The 18,619-nt window shown below is 35.0% G+C and overlaps 1 protein-coding gene across 1 annotated transcript; it reads right to left on the bottom strand.

Annotated features, from left to right (window-relative positions):
• Positions 1-2,972: 2,972 nt before the first annotated feature.
• On the bottom strand, positions 2,973-17,832 carry LOC137410462 (polyunsaturated fatty acid 5-lipoxygenase-like). Its single transcript, XM_068095879.1, has 16 exons — positions 17,757-17,832; positions 16,779-16,896; positions 15,963-16,141; positions 13,985-14,201; positions 13,483-13,527; positions 11,708-11,836; positions 11,190-11,287; positions 10,348-10,480; positions 9,241-9,336; positions 8,838-8,934; positions 6,973-7,090; positions 6,187-6,446; positions 4,501-4,574; positions 3,950-4,117; positions 3,703-3,866; positions 2,973-3,421 (listed from the first exon to the last, which is right to left on the bottom strand). The coding sequence occupies exons 2-16, from the start codon at positions 16,890-16,892 to the stop codon at positions 3,307-3,309; spliced, it is 2,007 nt and encodes a 668-aa protein (XP_067951980.1). The 5' UTR covers positions 16,893-16,896; positions 17,757-17,832; the 3' UTR covers positions 2,973-3,306.
• Positions 17,833-18,619: the final 787 nt, after the last annotated feature.

The following is an 18,619-nucleotide window of genomic DNA, read 5'->3' as shown; positions in this document are numbered from 1 at the left end:
CAATGTGATATATTTTGAACGTATACATTTAGTGTATATAGATATAAAAGTTCAAACTATGAAATAAAGAATCCTTCAAAGAGGCATTACAGCAAGCCTCAGCCTTAGTGCTTTAAAACAACAAAATAAAATTAAAAGTATTATTATTTGTTATTATTTATTATGTAAACAAATTATTTTGTGCTTTTTTATACTAACTATATTTACTCATTGTATCTCCTTATCATTAGTTTATTGTTATTAGTTTATACTTTCACTTTAGGCCTCATAAAATATTTTAACTCATAACAGCATTAATATAAAGGATTTGAATTAATATGAGTTTAGTCTATGATAGGTTGGCCATCTATGACTTAGTAAACTAGTTCCAGACTTATTCTCTTCCAAACACCCTCATTAATCTGTTTGCATACATGAAAGCCGCTAGCCACGGTTATTGATTTTATGCTCTGAATTAGTTTGCTGAATATTGCACAAGATTGTGAACACAAATTATGCATATTGATACAATCACGCAAATAGACAGACCATCATAGAATAACTTCAATTTGTAGATACAGTGTATGTAGTTCACTATCTCTAACTCATAATTTTCTGAATAAGAAGCTGAAAGTTATGAAAAAGTAGAAGCTATTATCTCATAAAAATGTAATTTTATTAAAAAGAAACCATTGTTGAAAAGATACCCAAAACTTTTCGATATATAAGAATTGTTTTTAGCTTTGTTAACCAAGCATTGAAACTTGTTTGCCCTTGTTTTGTTCTAACGCAAGCAGGAGAAAATGCAAATTTTGCAGCGTTAAGTTATCACCATATGTAGGATATCACTGTAGGTAAGTTATCACTGTAGGTAGTTTTTTGCTGCTGGAACATCTAGTAAGATCAGAATTGGACTGCAGTTGTTTTTTGTAAAGTTACTGCTAAAGTTTAGAAACCAATCTTGATGACCAATGATATTACTTTGTTAATTTTTTATTTTATGATTCAAAACCTGCAGCAAATGTACTTTTATTTGACACAGTGCTTTCACTTATCAGCTAACGGTAATGACAGTTTTTACTACCAATTCACACCTACTACTAGAAGCAGCGAAACAAGAACTAGGTGAAAGATAAATATTTTTATGTTCTGAAGAGAAATGTTATTGGTGATTTAGACGTGTGCTGTATATTGCTGTAGCATTGTGGGAAGGGCTTTCTAAGAAACACTGAAACAGTTAAAAGAAATTCTGTTCTCTGGAGAACAGAATAGCTAGTATTAAGATGATGTACTTACACTCTAGCTAGGATATAGCCTAAGCTTTATTTCCAGCAATTGGATATTCAGGTATATATAACCATGTGTGTTCACTATAAAGAGAAAACCTTTAAAAGAGTAGTTCATGTATGGTACCAAAGGCTATAAGATCATACTAAAATTGGAGGTGGAGGCAACTTCTTTGGGAGCATCAGGTTGAAAGAACAAAGGAAATCAAGTGTAAACAATCCTTCAGCTTATTTCTTCTCTTATAACAAACTTTAAATTCTTCACAAAGGCTTTTCCTTGCTCCACCCTCAGTCACCTTTTTAGAACATGATCTTGTCATCACCAATAAATTCCTCTCCACAATTCTGGCCATATTTGAGGTCCAAATGGCGTCTGCGTCAAGACTCGCTGCAACTTGTTTCCTGAGATTATTCAGTTATTTTTATTAGCTCACAGCGGCTCAAATTTCTTCTCAGCTGTCAGAAAACTTCTACTAAAATGAAGCTTTTTATTAGTGCTGAGAGTCTTGCAGTTTGTCCTTGACATCTTGAGCACCTGCTAGCACCTGCATAACATCTCTGCTATGTGCAAGATTCTATTTACACTGTTTCGTCTTAAAAAAAAGACAAGAAATTAGAAATATAGAGTGAAAGCAAATTGGTGTGATCCTGTTTTTAGACATAATGAGAGACCTTGCTAGAAGTTGCCCTGAACATTGGGAAATCGTCTCATGAAGATGTATTTTGTTTGACCAAAGGCTTTCTGCTTTAGTGCTCATGATCTCTGAGTTGATCTGATCTCAAATGCTTGCATTGGACAGCAATGTGGAAGCAGATACATACGGCTTTGTATAGTTACTGATTGTCTATTTAGAGACTTCGGTGCTGACGCACAAATTGATTACTGGTATTGCTCTGAGCGTAGCGTGACTCCCCATCTTAGCAACTACTACTCCTCTGAACAATGTAACAGAGCAAAGGAATCAATGAACTTTTGACAGTGTAAACAAAGAAGCAACTACTAGCGCTTTGAATGCTATGCTGGTCTATCAACTCTACATTTTTTACTAAGGTTGTTTCAGTAAGAGAGGTCAATGACACTCAATCTAGTAGTAAGCCATAAAACTAAATGAATATCCTCAATGCTTTACACTAAATGTGTTCAATGAATCACGCTAACAAAAATCTATCGTAAAATGTCTGTGAATTAAAAAATGATAAAGCAAGTCATATTACATGGTATTGTTTGAATAAAACGTTGGAGTGTTTGTTTTAAACTGTCAATCACCATGACTCAGCTAAATGATTGTGTTTATACAGCTATGGAGATGATGTTATATTAACCCTCAAGGTTTATATAGAGCAAATTCAACAGCTCATAGAAACACTAATCCGTAGTCTCTAGCGAAGTAGCCCGGCTAGTTTACTGTTAAAAGGGTTAAGATGTTATGAGATCACAGGCTAATATATTGGATAGAGATTTCACCCATCTCCTTTGTTTGGGCTGATAGTGCTCATGGCATGCCTTATAGCGGCTTTTACAGTTTTCTAAATCAATAAAATTGCAGATAATTATTATTAGCCTGAGTTTTGCTATTGTTGACCTGAGAAATAGCTGTTGCCATAATGATAGTTGTGGGTTTTATGTGGGTTTTCAAGAAGCATTTTGTTTACACTGAAGCTGCTTTCTCGGCATCCAACTTGCTAAAAGACAAGCGAAAGGCCACAAAAACTATATAACATTTTATTTAGAGTAATGTAACATTATCAAATGTCAACAAGTCTATCAAAGTTTAACTAAAGAGTAAAAACAACTGGTTTGAACTTGGTAACAATATCAACTCAAGTTAAGTTGGAGTTGTCTGAAGCGTAAGATCACAGGTTAGGCGAGTATGAACAAATAATACAAAAATATTCACCTGCGTTCTATGACATGAGCAAGATGGTACTGAAGGAGAAACATACTCCAGTAACAAAGTTGTATGATGCATAAACTAAAATTGACCGTAGGTAGGTGAGCCTGTGGTCAAAAACACAAGATAAACACTGGTGGTTATTACTGTTATATGCTGATTGCATTGGGGACCACTTTAGGATTAAGGTATGGATATTTTCTGGTTCTTTTGTCATTTCTTGCATCAATGGTTGCTGTTATTCGATCCAAGTCAGCCCTCAATCTACAAAAGTATTATTGCATCTTCGTCTGCTCTGCGTTCTTATTCAATGAACCCCATGCTGCACTTCTTTTGTGCTTTTTCTGGCCACCACAATCTACACACTAATTTATTCAAAAAGCTTTTTAGCTGATTCAAGGGTCTTTGAAGTCCTTGAATCTATGTTCTGCAAAAATACTGTAAAGGGAAGACAACTTTTGCTATGCAAAAATGAAATTGAATTTTCTATTAGGGTTACCAGACCTCAAAGCTAGATATATTATTGCGAGGCTTGTCAGACTTACTGATCTAGAGCTTTTACAGCGAGTGGGTCAAAGGCATATTGGATTTCAAAATTGCCGAGTTCGTTTGTGCCTTTTTGACTGAGTATTTTTGTCACAATCATCACACTAAGCACTCGGTCTTTGGTAGAGAGACAGTCTATGACATCTTCTTCCTTCAAGGCTGCCTGTAAACAAGATGTTTAATCATTTAAGACAGTGACCAGACCTTAAAAGGCGGTCTAGCAAAGTTAAGTGGAGAGGTTGTTACCTTGCTTTTAGGTGGTTCTCCTTTCAGTATCGCCGGGTAGTTTGGCGTGAAGGCGTACTCATCGTACTGGCAGAAGTTAGCTGCAGCGTGAGCAACGCTGCTTGTGAAGATGAAAGTGGTGACGATTTCAGCCAGCTCAGCTGCACTGCCAATGGTTGCTGGAAGTCCCTAGGAAATAGAGAAACCAGTCTCTCATCGATTCTTTTTGAATGAATATATATATGTACATATGTATATATGCATATGTATATATGCATATGTATATATGTATATGTATATATGTATATATGTATATGTATATATGTATATGTATATATGTATATGTATATATATATATATATATATATATATATATATATATATATATATATATATATATATATATATATATATATATATATATATATATATATATATACTGTGTATAAAGACAAATAAGAGCAAACAGCTTGATAGTCTTTCCTCTTCATTAGTTGTACCAGCTCTAATAATATACCCTAACTCAATTGCTTCTTAAACCAAAGTAACTTGTTATTTTATTTATGTAGTACCTTCATGTTTGTGCTTGCCAATTCCTTGACCCAAGCTTGGATTTCCGTATCTTCTGTCAGCTTCTCTGGTGTGTCTGTAATATTTGAAACAGTCAATGAATTCTGCTGTCTGAATATGATTCTGAAGTCAAAAAATATGTTTGCTCAAATTTTATGAAATAAAACAAAGCTAATGACATGATTTTTATAGCATGAGGACCATGATTGTATACTGGTAAAACCATGAGGTAAACAACCACAACAGTCATTGCAATGGTACCCTAACCTCACAGCATCTGGCATATTGAACTGATTCTGAAAGGAAAGTATAGAATAGAGACAGTTGGTTGAGAAGTGCGACAACAATAAAATGTACAATAGTAAAATTTCATATGGCAGTAAATGTGAATGAAGCTTAGAATGCAAAACAAAATTCAAACATGGTATGTATATAGTTTGTATTATTTTGAAGACCTATTAATTCTTTTTGTATATCTAACTTTGAGTGTTATTGATACGTCTCTAGCAGTGAGAGAATTTATCTGCTCTTACAATTTTTGATAACTAGAAAAAGTCACTGAAAGTAAAGTATTTTATTCAGACAGCCCAACTTTAGGTTGGATGTCTGATCAGCTGTATATAAACTCAACAAAGACTGATTAATTGACACAATTCAGACAGAATAACACAAGGCTGTCATCCTATGTACATTACTTTTACATTCTTCATCCAGTCCTTCGGTAAAATATTATTTAAACGCTTCAAGAAGCGCTCAAATCTGACCTCTCTATTTGAACATTTTATGTTTGATTTAAAATCTTTTACGGTAAATATGAGAACTTTAGTAAATCATATTTATTTATATTTATATAAATTTATATTTAAATCATATTTTGACCCAAACAAGCTTGAACTAGCTCGACTTAGCCCAAAATAGCCCAAATAAGCCTGATGTAGCCTAAAATAGCCTGAACTAGCTACCTTATTTCTCGAGAATGCGTTCTCAAATTTGAAATATTGTTTAAACTTTAAAGTCTGGAAACTATACCAATAGTTTCCAGGCTTTTTTAGTATAGTTTGCTTCAACTGCTAGCTGAAAGATCGTACGTACGGTATCTGCGCTAAAAGTAATATTTGCTGAAGGAAGCAAATTGATTTGTTTTTATAGACCTTACGGTTAGCCTATTTAAAATCAATATCAATAAATTAATGAAATCAATAAATTAATCAATAAGTAATTGTTCACTGTCAAACCATCTTTTGACTTCAAATATATCTGTTGTAGTTATTTCTGTTTGCATGCGTAGAACCATACACTGGAAAAGAGAGGATGTTGGTGTGACCAAAGTGAAACTCTATAAGAAGTTATAGTTTCATTTTCGGCCACCCAATTGATTAAACCCTACGTATTTGATTAGGTTGTTGTTGTACAGACATAAAATTTCTAACTAGTCTGCACTAAGCTAATCTAATCTAATGTGAGAAAATCGATTAATTAAATTAAAAAATAGAATGAATTATTTTTAAAATAGTTTCTAATTGAATAAAACGAGTTTATAAATAATATTAATGGCATTAAAAATAATAGTAGGCATACTTAGTTGATGTACGAATAAGTGTTGTTATTGTTATGTTCTTCACCAATTGTCTTCTCTTGACTTTACTGGAGGTCTGGCATGATAATAACAGTGTTTGTAGTAGACCTACCATAGACTTCATACACCACAGTTGTGACATATCGACTGAGGGCTTCCCACAGGAGCAGCGCGTCATCTCTGTAGTGATAGTTAGGAAGAGCCTCTGTGTCCCGCACCCCTCTTAGTTTAAAGTCATTTATTATATTGCCATTGTCCTGCATGTTCCAGTTGGCCCAATTGTGTTTTATTATATTAAACATGCCGATGCGTCCGATGTGCATATCTTTGTCGACCCAACCACCCTCTGATACCAGTTTATTTACTGCCAACCTGAATACAGATCAGAAGAGACTCTCTCACTTGCCATTTGAAGCATTCCATTAGCAGTCATAGAAAATAGTATCACATTGCATTTACATGGCAGCATTTGCATGGCAGCATTTACATGGCAGCATTTACATGGCAGCATTTACATGGCAGCATTTACATGGCAGCATTTACATGGTAGCATTTACATGACAGCATTTGCATGGCAGCCTTTACATGGCAGCATTTACATGGTAGCATTTACATGACAGCAGTTGCATGGCAGCATTTGCATGGCAGCATTTACATAGCAGCATTCACATGGCAGCATTTATATGGCAGCATTTGCATTGCAGCATTTACGTGGCAGCATTTGCATGGCAGCATTTACATGGCAGCATTTACGTGGCAGCATTTAAATGGCAGCATTTACGTGGCAGCGCATGCGCTAGACCATACTAGAGCAATCTAAGGTATCTCTGGTAATCAAGCGCTGCCGACAGAAAACTAGACAAATGAAAAAAGTTGAGCCGCAGAGTGAAATACTCACGTGTCTATGGCCAGCAAATAGATGAAGTGAGGGGCAAGAAGTTTAAATATGGGATGAGAGGGAGACAACTGTCGGTTCGTGCACACGCACACTGTCTCCATCAGCAGATGAGTGAACCCTAGATAAAAGTAAAAAGACTTAGCATTGACCTTGAGCCTGTTCTTACTCTTCTTATTAATTTTATAATCCTCACTAGATCTATTATCTTCCTTCCTAGACTTATGTACTCCATTCCATATATAGTTACTAGCAACCTACGTAAGGTATCTGTATATGTGATTTGATTGACGATATACCTCTTCTCTTAAACATTCATCGCTACAGAAAGTTGTACATATTGCTAATAGACTTTATCTGTTTTTTCTGACTATGATTATACATAACATGCGAATCTCTCATATATTTTTGAAATTAATATATTTTATGTATGTTCGGGATGTATATCTTACATTATTCTATTGTATTTTAGATTTTACTACATAAAACTGAAAATTTTTGTGTAAAATACTTAGATTTTCATCTATTGCTACCAATATATCTATTGCTACCAATTACATCTATTGCTACCAATTACATCTATTGCTACCAATACATCTATTGCTACCAATATATCTATTGCTACCAATATATCTATTGCTACCAATACATCTATTGCTACCAATACATCTATTGCTACCAATACATCTATTGCTACCAATACATCTATTGCTACCAATACATCTATTGCTACCAATATATCTATTGCTACCAATATATCTATTGCTACCAATTACATCTATTGCTACCAATACATCTATTGCTACCAATACATCTATTGCTACCAATATATCTATTGCTACCAATTACATCTATTGCTACCAATTACATCTATTGCTACCAATACATCTATTGCTACCAATACATCTATTGCTACCAATATATCTATTGCTACCAATACATCTATTGCTACCAATACATCTATTGCTACCAATATATCTATTGCTACCAATATATCTATTGCTACCAATTACATCTATTGCTACCAATACATCTATTGCTACTAATACATCTATTGCTACCAATACATCTATTGCTACCAATATATCTATTGCTACCAATACATCTATTGCTACCAATACATCTATTGCTACCAATACATCTATTGCTACCAATACATCTATTGCTACCAATACATCTATTGCTACCAATACATTTATTGCTACCAATACATCTATTGCTACCAATACATCTATTGCTACCAATATATCTATTGCTACCAATATATCTATTGCTACCAATTACATCTATTGCTACCAATACATCTATTGCTACCAATACATCTATTGCTACCAATATATCTATTGCTACCAATTACATCTATTGCTACCAATTACATCTATTGCTACCAATACATCTATTGCTACCAATTACATCTATTGCTACCAATATATCTATTGCTACCAATACATCTATTGCTACCAATATATCTATTGCTACCAATATATCTATTGCTACCAATTACATCTATTGCTACCAATACATCTATTGCTACCAATACATCTATTGCTACCAATTACATCTATTGCTACCAATTACATCTATTGCTACCAATACATCTATTGCTACCAATACATCTATTGCTACCAATATATCTATTGCTACCAATTACATCTATTGCTACCAATTACATCTATTGCTACCAATACATCTATTGCTACCAATACATCTATTGCTACCAATATATCTATTGCTACCAATATATCTATTGCTACCAATTACATCTATTGCTACCAATACATCTATACTACCAATTACATCTATTGCTACCAATACATCTATTGCTACCAATACACCTTAGACACATAAATAATAGAGGCGTCACTTACCTAGATGCGTTACTGACTGATGGTGTGAGGCGTCAGCCAAATTGAACCACATCTTGGCTGCCAGCCAAGTGTACTCTGGATCAGATGGTAGAAACACCTGAACGATGAACAACAAAAGATTCATATCACTTAAAGAGGAGCTTAATCTATTAGCTACACAGTGTATACAAGATAAGCAAACTCCAAACTCTCCTATGTCACAGCTGTATAACTTTTTTCTGTTTGCTTTTTAGCTTTCACAAAAATGCTTTCAACATAATGTAACTTTTTCGATTACAAGAAGAAAGATAATATTGGTTACTGTCTACTTTCTTTTCGAATGTGCTGAAGTGAACTAGCTTATACTGTGATTACAATGTAACAGCAACCATATAACTTCCAAGAAATAAGATTTCACACTTACTGGGTTGTCCTCAGCTGGAACTGGCATCAGTTGAATTGCTATGGGTATAAGATCTCCTGAATCCTTTGCATAAAAGAGTGCTGTAGGCCCAGGAAGCTGTAAGTTTAGCAGTATTATAAGTTATTGCTTAGGCTCTGACAAGACTGCCACATTACGGTAGGGTAATGTTTAGCTCAACTAGAAGTGAGATGTTTAGGTTATTTTACCGTCTTGGATTAAATTAAATTTTTAGATAAACGGTGTTTTAATTTATTCCACATATTGCTATTAGTTTTAAATAACAGGTTTTTAAACTTCTGGAAAACAAGGGCTTTAATTTACCCTATGACAATTTATTGCTTTAAGAGTTATCTGCTGAACATTGGTTCTCACCCTAACATAGCAGTCATGTGAATAAAAGAGTAAAGATTGGCCGATCAGAGCACTACATGTCTAAAGTTTTTAGAATAACACCTTCCAACCATCTTACAAGTGCGATTAGTTGGTCTTTATCAAGATCCCACCAGAGCACAAAGGTCACTAACTATCTGTGTCTTGCAATAGCAGTAAGTACTTTGTGGTAGCAATTTTATGTACAGTATAACTGCCAAATACAAAAATAAATTATTTTAAAAACCGCTTCAGAGAATTTGAAGTAAAAATATTTGGAAAAGGTTTGGATTTGTCAATCCAATCAAACCTTGGATAATATCCTACCAGTTTAACCAACATAAAATTTTTAACGTAGTGTTTGCGATTGTTGCTGTTGTTCTTTACAATTTCTTTTAATTATTGTAACAAGCCAAATAAAACTAGAAAAACACTTTGTTCAAATTGGAACTGTTAATGTTGTTGTTATTTCAATATTTAAAACAGTTTATATGGATTAATATGGTGACATTGGTATAATTTGAAAGTCATTAATTTTGAGGTTATAGCAAAACTAACAAAAAGATGAAATAATAGTCAGTAGCAACTAACAATTTTGGCCGGTGTAAGTAGAGACAAGGTAGCACAACTCTCAAACTCTCTGCCTTTTATGATACAAGCAAACTTGATGATGGTCACTTAACAACCTCTGTGAAGGCTGATTAGTGCTAGTTTAAGTATAGAGGTGCCAAACCTGACCTTTCGACCTTCAGAGCACTCAATATCAGCCAAGTATCTAAAGTCAACAATGTATATCTTTTTACGAGCAAGACAGTCGCTGAGGTCTCGCATCTGAAGAAATGGTTCCACCATTTCAGCTGTCACTGGGAAGCTAAAAATTAAAACATGGTTGCTGTAAAGGTTTGACAGCAATGGGCCATAGCATAAATAATGACATATAATTGAAAGGCTTCACTTTAATATGAGCCAATAGTAGTAAAAAGATTTATGGTTGCAGTACCATTCAACGTAATTGGCCAACCTTTTTCCAAACTGTTCCATCAAGAGAAATTTTTTCTTCTATTTCAAACAGCTACAAAAAGGTACACAGCTCCTGGTCTTGTAATTCAATTTGTTGTGTTGTGAATAAAAACCAACATGTTTTATTGCTTATATTTACTTAAAATGCTTCAAAACATTAACGTAAAAGTTTGTGATTTTGATACAACTAGTTTTAAGTATTTACAAATGTAAAAAGGTAATTTATTATTAATGCTACTCATATCTCAGGTAAGTTACAAATAAAACCAAACCACAGTCCACTATCTGACATCTCTCAGCTTTTTGAAAATGACTTGTATTCGCTTATTGCTAATAAGTGAGCGTGAAAGATGCCATTTAGCAGTTTAGTCATAGATTACATCTCTCCCAGATCTGATGACAAGATAGCCTTAGCACCAGAAGTCACCTGGGTTTAAACTTTCGGTCTGCAGCCGAACGGCAGGATATTTTATGTAAAACTTTGTACTAGCTTTCTGAAACGCTACTGCTTAAGAGTTTTATCCCTAATATGAGGGAATAGTATCAGACTGCATACATACTGATCTGGAATTGCTTCGCATAGCCTCAAAGAAAGTGGGTTGCATCCGGATAATCGTTGGTTGCCGAACTCTTCATCACTTTTCCAGTTTTGTTCTCCCTGAAGGTGACAAAATGAGTCTGATGGTTGACAAGTACAGAGACATACTTTAGAAAAAATTAGACACTGTTAAATCATATGGAAATGACTAATCAGGATTGGCTTACGTAATGTAAAAAGTTCAATTCAAAATTGAAAGCTAATAGCTAAGGGTAGACAACTCTCAGGAAGTTTGACATACACAAAATCGCCAGAATTTCCTTATAGATTTTTATAAATTATTTTGCTACTAGCAAAATAGACTACCTGAAACTATGATAATAGAATAATAATAATAGCTGATTAATAGCAGCACCAGTTATCTATTAATAGGTAGCTGGTGCTGCTATAATCACCTATTGATATATTGCACAGCTCATGCTTGTTGCAGTGACACTGTGAGTGAATCATTGATGGGCTCTAGTAAAGCTCTAAACTCACATAAGGAATTGGATATGCATCTGCTTTAAACATCTTCCTGAAATCTTCTAGAGACTTGATTTTTTGAGTTGTCAAGTCGATGTACTTGGCTATGACAAAACCTTTAAGCTTTGACGACTGAATATCCCACTGTAATAGAATATAAAATTATAGTCAAACGAATGATAACAGTGAAAAATCCAGCAAAAATTAATTCCTAGTAGATAAAACTACTTGAAAATCTGTCATGGTTGGCAAGGTTGAGATATGAAACTAAGCTCTGAGGCTATTTAGAGGCTAGCTTGGCAATGAGCAAAGTCAACTACAAAATCTTGCATTAGTCTTTTTGACACACTGCTGTACAGTGCGTATAGTGCATTATAGTTTAATTCTCTGTTAGGACGACAGGTATGCTTGGTTATTCCTTGCACCGAGTAAGCCTTTTTCATGCAGGAGTTTTTGCTCTCTCCCTCTTTTTCTCTTTTACATTTTACTGGTCAGAATGCACCGAGGCTTCCCTTTATTATTACTACCTCCATGATTATTACTGCGTTGACGGAAAATTCATCAAGGACAGCGATATCCTAAGTAACCCAATTTGTTATTTTATAGACGCTGAAGCAAAAATATCAGTGCAGTGCGATGCTGTCAGTCGCACACGTTTTCAAAGACCTCGATATCACAGAGTATGCTTTATCGGTCAATAATATGTAGGCCTACTACACGCTATTGTATTTTAACTCTATGGTTTTACAGCCTACTGATAATAAGCTTCATTATGCTGTTTTTATTGCGATGTGATAATTTTGTTATACATATATACACGCTAGTCATCTAAAAAGGTATGTTTATTTTTATGTTTATATTGTCATGTTTATATTTATTGCTGTATCTTTATGAAGATTGAATATTAACTTTTCAATATTTAATACTCGCTGTAGCAGTTATTATATAATAAAAAAACTGACCAATCATTAAGCAAGAACTCAACTTCATTAGAGGCTAGTAATAGCCCACTCTTGATGGAATACTTAAAGGAAAATTACTTACCTTTTAAAGAGAGAACTGGGCACAAAGCCGCTGCTGGTGGGATATTCTATTTGTATTATTATTTAGCTGCCCATTGCTTACACGCTCAGTTTTTTCAGTTTTACAACGACAAACTATGTAGAACTCCAAACACTGACCATAGTTGCAATATCACAGGTGTCCTTTAGTGGGATATTGCCGAGGCCGGGCCGTAGTCTACACACACAAAATACAACAGAGGTCCACGTAGTTATGAGCACTCAGCGATGCCCCAATAGTTACTGAGGTGTTGAAGCAGAACGCTAGGCTAGCACCGACCATTTAGAAAATAGTAATCGGACAGTCTCAAATTAATGAGACTTAGAGACAAGTTTTGAGAAACCATAAGGTGAGTTGTACAGGACATGACTTGAAACTTAGAGTATTTTGACATGATGGGTGGTGCTGTCGATTGGTTTAGTTTTTGTGGGTGCTGCTCATCGGATTGGTGAGATATTTGGATGGATACTTTTGTTTTTGCTCATAACTACGTGAACCTTTGTTGTTTTTTGTTTGTGTAGACTATGGCCCAGCCTCGGCTTCGGCAATATCCCCGCTAAAGGACACCTGTGTGCAATATGGTCTTGAAATAGCATATTACCTAAAGACGTTTTAAAATACATCAAGTACTAGTGAGATTTGAAATTGGAAAAGGTGGCAGACAAGCAGTAGGTGCATCACAAGTGCTACAGGAAAGGCTTTGATAAAAAGTAAGGTAAACATCTCACTTGATAATCATTTGAAAAGCTCTCATCCATGGGTAGTGACTGAACCTACAATAAAGTATAAAGTCAGGGATAATGTGGAGAACCAATGATAACTTTTCACAATTATCAACCCCTGGTCTAAGTTCTAGCTCTTTGACCAAGTTGGGCTGCTAGCGAATTTTCTCATTAGAGAAAGTTTTTCGTTACTGGCACAATATATAAACTAACTCAACTTGCAGGGGCTGCTTTGTGAAACGTGACACAAAAACCTTGTGCTTCTTAAAATGTGCACTGAGTAGGTACTCAACAGGTGCTTGACAGGTACTCAAGGGTTGCTTTACAGCTACTAAACAATGGTCTAACTAACTATAATGGCAAATCAATAGGCATTTGGCAAGTATTTAACCAATGGCTGACAATGCTCAACAGGCACTCGACAGGTTCTCAACAGGTCATTAACAAAATAGTTATATATTTTCAATGATTCTCAACGGATGCTGTTATTGGCTATAAAAAGCAGCACCTGATGTGGTGCTCCGGGTATGTTTTCTACTAGTTGGTATAATGCTCTCTTTTTTTCTAGCTCCTTGACTCTCTGCTCAAAGTGCTTATCATCTTTAGGTAGGCAGCTGTCATATTCTGATATACAAAGGGTATCGTTGGCGTGGATCCATCTGTTCACGGGAAACACACTCTCAGGTTTAGGCTCCACTGTGGCAACTGTCACTTTATGCAGGTACCTTCAGAGATAGGGCTCTGTTTTAAACATCTTAAAGCTAACTTGTAGTATTGAGTTACCATTACTTTGAATATATTAGCTTTTACTTGAAGCTCATGATAAAAATTAATTGCTTTATTTTAACAATTTGGAACACTAAACACTCGGTATAGTTTTTGGTATTGAAAAAGTGAAATAAAAAAGTGAAAAACTTTGCAATGCACTAAAGTGATATACATGTACCTCAATAATATCAAACATAACATAGCTTTCCTACCACCACTTGCTTATATTTCATTTTATATCGATTATAAATAAAACTTATGTAACATACTAACAATGTTATTGTTAGAAGTTACACCGGCGATTTCAGATATTGTAAAACCTTTATTTGAATGCCATGTCAGTCCATTTTTCAACCCGTTCTCTAGTGGCTTTTAATTAGAGAGGACTTTTAATTAGAGGGGGCTTTTAATTAGAGGTAGCTCTGAAATAAAAAGTAGTGCTGTATTTTTCAACTAGCTCATCAGAATTTAGTGAAAATGAATTTAAACCTTTTACGGGCAAATTGATGCTAATGTTGCCTGCGCTGTCAGCCTCAACATTTTTGCTAAAGCCTTTTCATATATTTTGAAATATCAGATCGAGTAAAAAAGAAACCACTTTGATTATAAAATATTACCGCGATGCTGCTTATTAAGTACATATTTCGATAGTGTCACTTTCGAAGTTTTAAAAAGCCATAAAGTTTAGGAGTTAAAAAAAGAACATGATAATCTTTACTTTTTAAAATTTTTTTTAACATTTCAAAGCTAAAACATGCCACAGCAATGGCTGCTATTATATCCAACAGTGTTCTTGAAGAGTATTCTCATTGTTCATCAAAACGCTTTAAAGTCTTCAGATAAGATGGTAAATAAAATTATGGTAGGGTCTGAAACCAATGGATATGATTTAGATCTTACTGACTTTGAATCAGAGTGGAAATCTGAGGATTGTGACAATTGATCTGCTCAGCTACACTGTCACTAAAATCATGGCAATCACTACGACAACAATGAAAGAATTGATTGTTATTGGTGTAATTATTTATTACGACATTATTAGTACCGTGTCTTGGACACTTTTTACTGATCCATTTCAGTTATGGGCTCGTAAATATCAAAAATATCAAAGTGGCAAGCAAATAGAAGTGGCATTCAATTAAAGAATAATGTTGTATTTTTCAACTATTCTTCTATAGTTTCATTGAAGGTGGCGTTCGAATAGAGGTTTTACGTTACCTTAACGTGTATACTACTGCCTTGTTATGAAAAACTAATATAACATGACTTATCAATATGCCATGAATATACGTATATTATCCTATCAACTAGAATGTGAATAACTAACTTGCCACTGATTGGCTGCTTCTTTCCGCTATAGATGTCACTGATACCTTTGATCCTTTTGGCTATCATGTCACTTTTATGACCTTGACTAAAATACTACTGATTTTTTCTTTTACTGAATACCAGGTCACCCATTTTTGTATCAATGAAGATAGCTTCCCATTAAACTCTTCTGACAGCTTACTGCTTCGCAAACCATCAGTGCTTATTTTTTTGATAACACTTTACTTATAACGACCAACACGCCACAACTCTCTTTTCCTATGTTCCCTAATTAGTAGACTAACTATTTTCCTGTCATGTTAACTAACATGTCATAAGCTTTTTCTATAGTGATGACAAGAAAGCTAAAGTGTGATGTCAACAGTGAATAATAGATAAACAATGCTTACCACTCATCATCTGCTGCGGTGTCATCTCTTCGAATCTGTATCTCCACCACACGGCCCAACTCACCAAAATTGAAATGAAATACATCCGTGCTCCCTGCTTCAAAATCGTCATGCCATTTTGTGTTAATGTGATGTTCTTCACTTAATGTTCCCTTCTCATCACGGGCACAGAAATATATCTACATAATGGGCACAGTTAATTATCAAGACACCTGCTTCTGTTGTCACAAGTTGTGACGAGTTGCATCAGATGTCAAAGTTTAGGTACCCAACTCCTGAGCATTGCATTCCACATTCTAGGAAAGGCTGCATTTATTAGATAGTTGATGTACTCTTAGCTTCCTAAAATGCCTACACTGCATAAGTTTGATCTGAACTTTGTTTCCTGGGTTATCAACCAATCGCTCTCTACGGAGAATATCAGCTATCATTACGATCGCGTTTGTCACTTCCCTTAACAAGGATCCATAGTCACGGGGGAAAGACATCTCAGAGCTTGATGTTATTTTTATCATTTAAAGAAGTGACACGAAAGACAGAAAGTATGTTGTATGACAGGGACTTTAATAGTTTTATTTTTTCTGATCGGAAAACGGATCACTGTTGCTATTATTACCATTACTTTACTCATTATTATTATTATTGTTGGCGTGAAAAGCATTCCGAAGACAGAATCTCTTTAAACAAGAACTATGATGGTTTTCTTGTTGAATCTAGTAACTCTACTTAGTGTCCTGAGAGATTAGAGTGCAAACAAACTACAACTTTGTAGCAGTAGTAAAACTATCAATCACTGACATAAACAAACAATCTTACGTTGCCATTAGTTTCTGATCCCTTCTTGTCACCTGTCAGCACACGGATAGTGTGCGTGGTGTCAGGAGGAGCGTGGCAGTCCACTGTGTTGCTACTTGAGCAGCCGCTTCCCATAGTTCTAGTAAGAAAACCGTTAAACTATCGTCACCTATTACAAGTGCATGCGTGTAGGTAGACTACACTAGGTATCAGTGTACAAACATTCCGGTTGCAGCCTTGTTAGGAATATTCTAGAAGCGAAAAGGCTGGGATTGCCCTGCTATACTTTGTCTTTCTCTCGCTGAGAATGTAGAATTTCTAATTGCAATACATAATCTTGCTCAATATTTGCTGTAGCAATAAAGCTCTCTATACAACTCAATGAATGGAGTAGTTTTATTGATTGGATAAACTAAAACAATGGTCACCTAGGTGACGGCTAACAGACATTGTGGCGCAAGTGCTTGAATAAAGGCCAGCTTTCTTGTGAGCTTCCAATTACCTGTAATTTAAATCTTTTTGTAGTCTAACAGGTCGACTGTCAACAAGAATTTGAGCGCATGAGAGAATAACTCCTAAAACATTTTTGTCATGTTTCTCACGTCATTCCATCAAATTAACTCTGAGCAAGATATATATAAATAAATAAATATATATATATATATATACTGTATATATATGTTTAAACATATATCTATATTTATCTAGATATATATCTGTACTAGCTGTGTTACCCGGGTATTAAAATCAGCTTATAAACAATGAGAGGTAATGAGAGTTGGCTGCCACTGGCTATTAGCCTGGCATATATATCTAGATATATATATATATATTTATGTATATATTTATTCAAGTTTGTCTATATATATAATATATATATGATAATATATATATAATGGATAAGTAGTTAGGCGCACTGCTTAGAGCATTCTGCGCTCTGAAAAGTGTGGAGTGTTATAAATAACTAGAGTGTTGGAATAAGGTGTTAAGGTTACTCACCTTAAAATCTAAGTTGTTCTTTCTCTCCGGCGTCACGACAGGTCTGTTTTGTGCTTCTGCACTCTTGAGGTGACTGGTGGTGTATGGCTGGTGGAATTGCCTATCCTGACATTACTGGTGTTATTAGTAGCTCCGCCTCTGCCTGAATCGTATTGGCCTAAAAGCTATTTCATGGAGTGCCTGTATGCATTGTTGATTTCACTTTTTTGTTTAGGCTTGCTGTTTTTGCCCTGCAAATAATGTAGTACTTTTCAGTAAGGCACATATGGCATTTTTAGTTGGGTTTGAATAGGATTTGGCTTTCTGCATAATTGTCTATTTAATCCTATGGCTTGTATTGTCAGTCTTAAGCTTCCAGATGTATCTGCCGAGTTCTGTGCTGTTTTGTTTGTCACTGCGCATGAATGATGCCATTTGGTTTTCATTTCTACGCTGTAGATTTGATGTCAATGGGGCATAGTCCTAAGTAGGCCTTCTCAATCCTTTTCCTGCTCTAGTCACTATGACCTGGTATACTATGTTTGTAGTATGACAGTTTCCGTCCAGTAGGCATTTATGCCTGACTCTACAATTGCAGTTCCTACTTGTAGTCATGCTCTGCTAGTTGTTCAGCAAGCATCTGTTATGTGAGTCCATGTGCTGCTTCATGTTAAGCATGCAGGAGTAGCTGAGTTTTAGTGCACATCTGTTAAATACTTTGTGCAGCGCGTGTGTAGGGGGAAGCATAGATCTATGATGTTTATAAGTTTTCTCTCGATGTTAGTTTGTACCTCTGCATTATAAGGTAGATTGTACCATGCTATAGGCTATGTTACTGTCATTGTCTCCTGCTAGTCGCTGGCTGAGTTGACATCTGCTTATAT

Source organism: Watersipora subatra, chromosome 1 (assembly GCF_963576615.1).
Source record: "Watersipora subatra chromosome 1, tzWatSuba1.1, whole genome shotgun sequence".
NCBI lineage: Eukaryota > Metazoa > Bryozoa > Gymnolaemata > Cheilostomatida > Watersiporidae > Watersipora > Watersipora subatra.
This window is presented reverse-complemented; position numbering and strand designations above follow the sequence as displayed.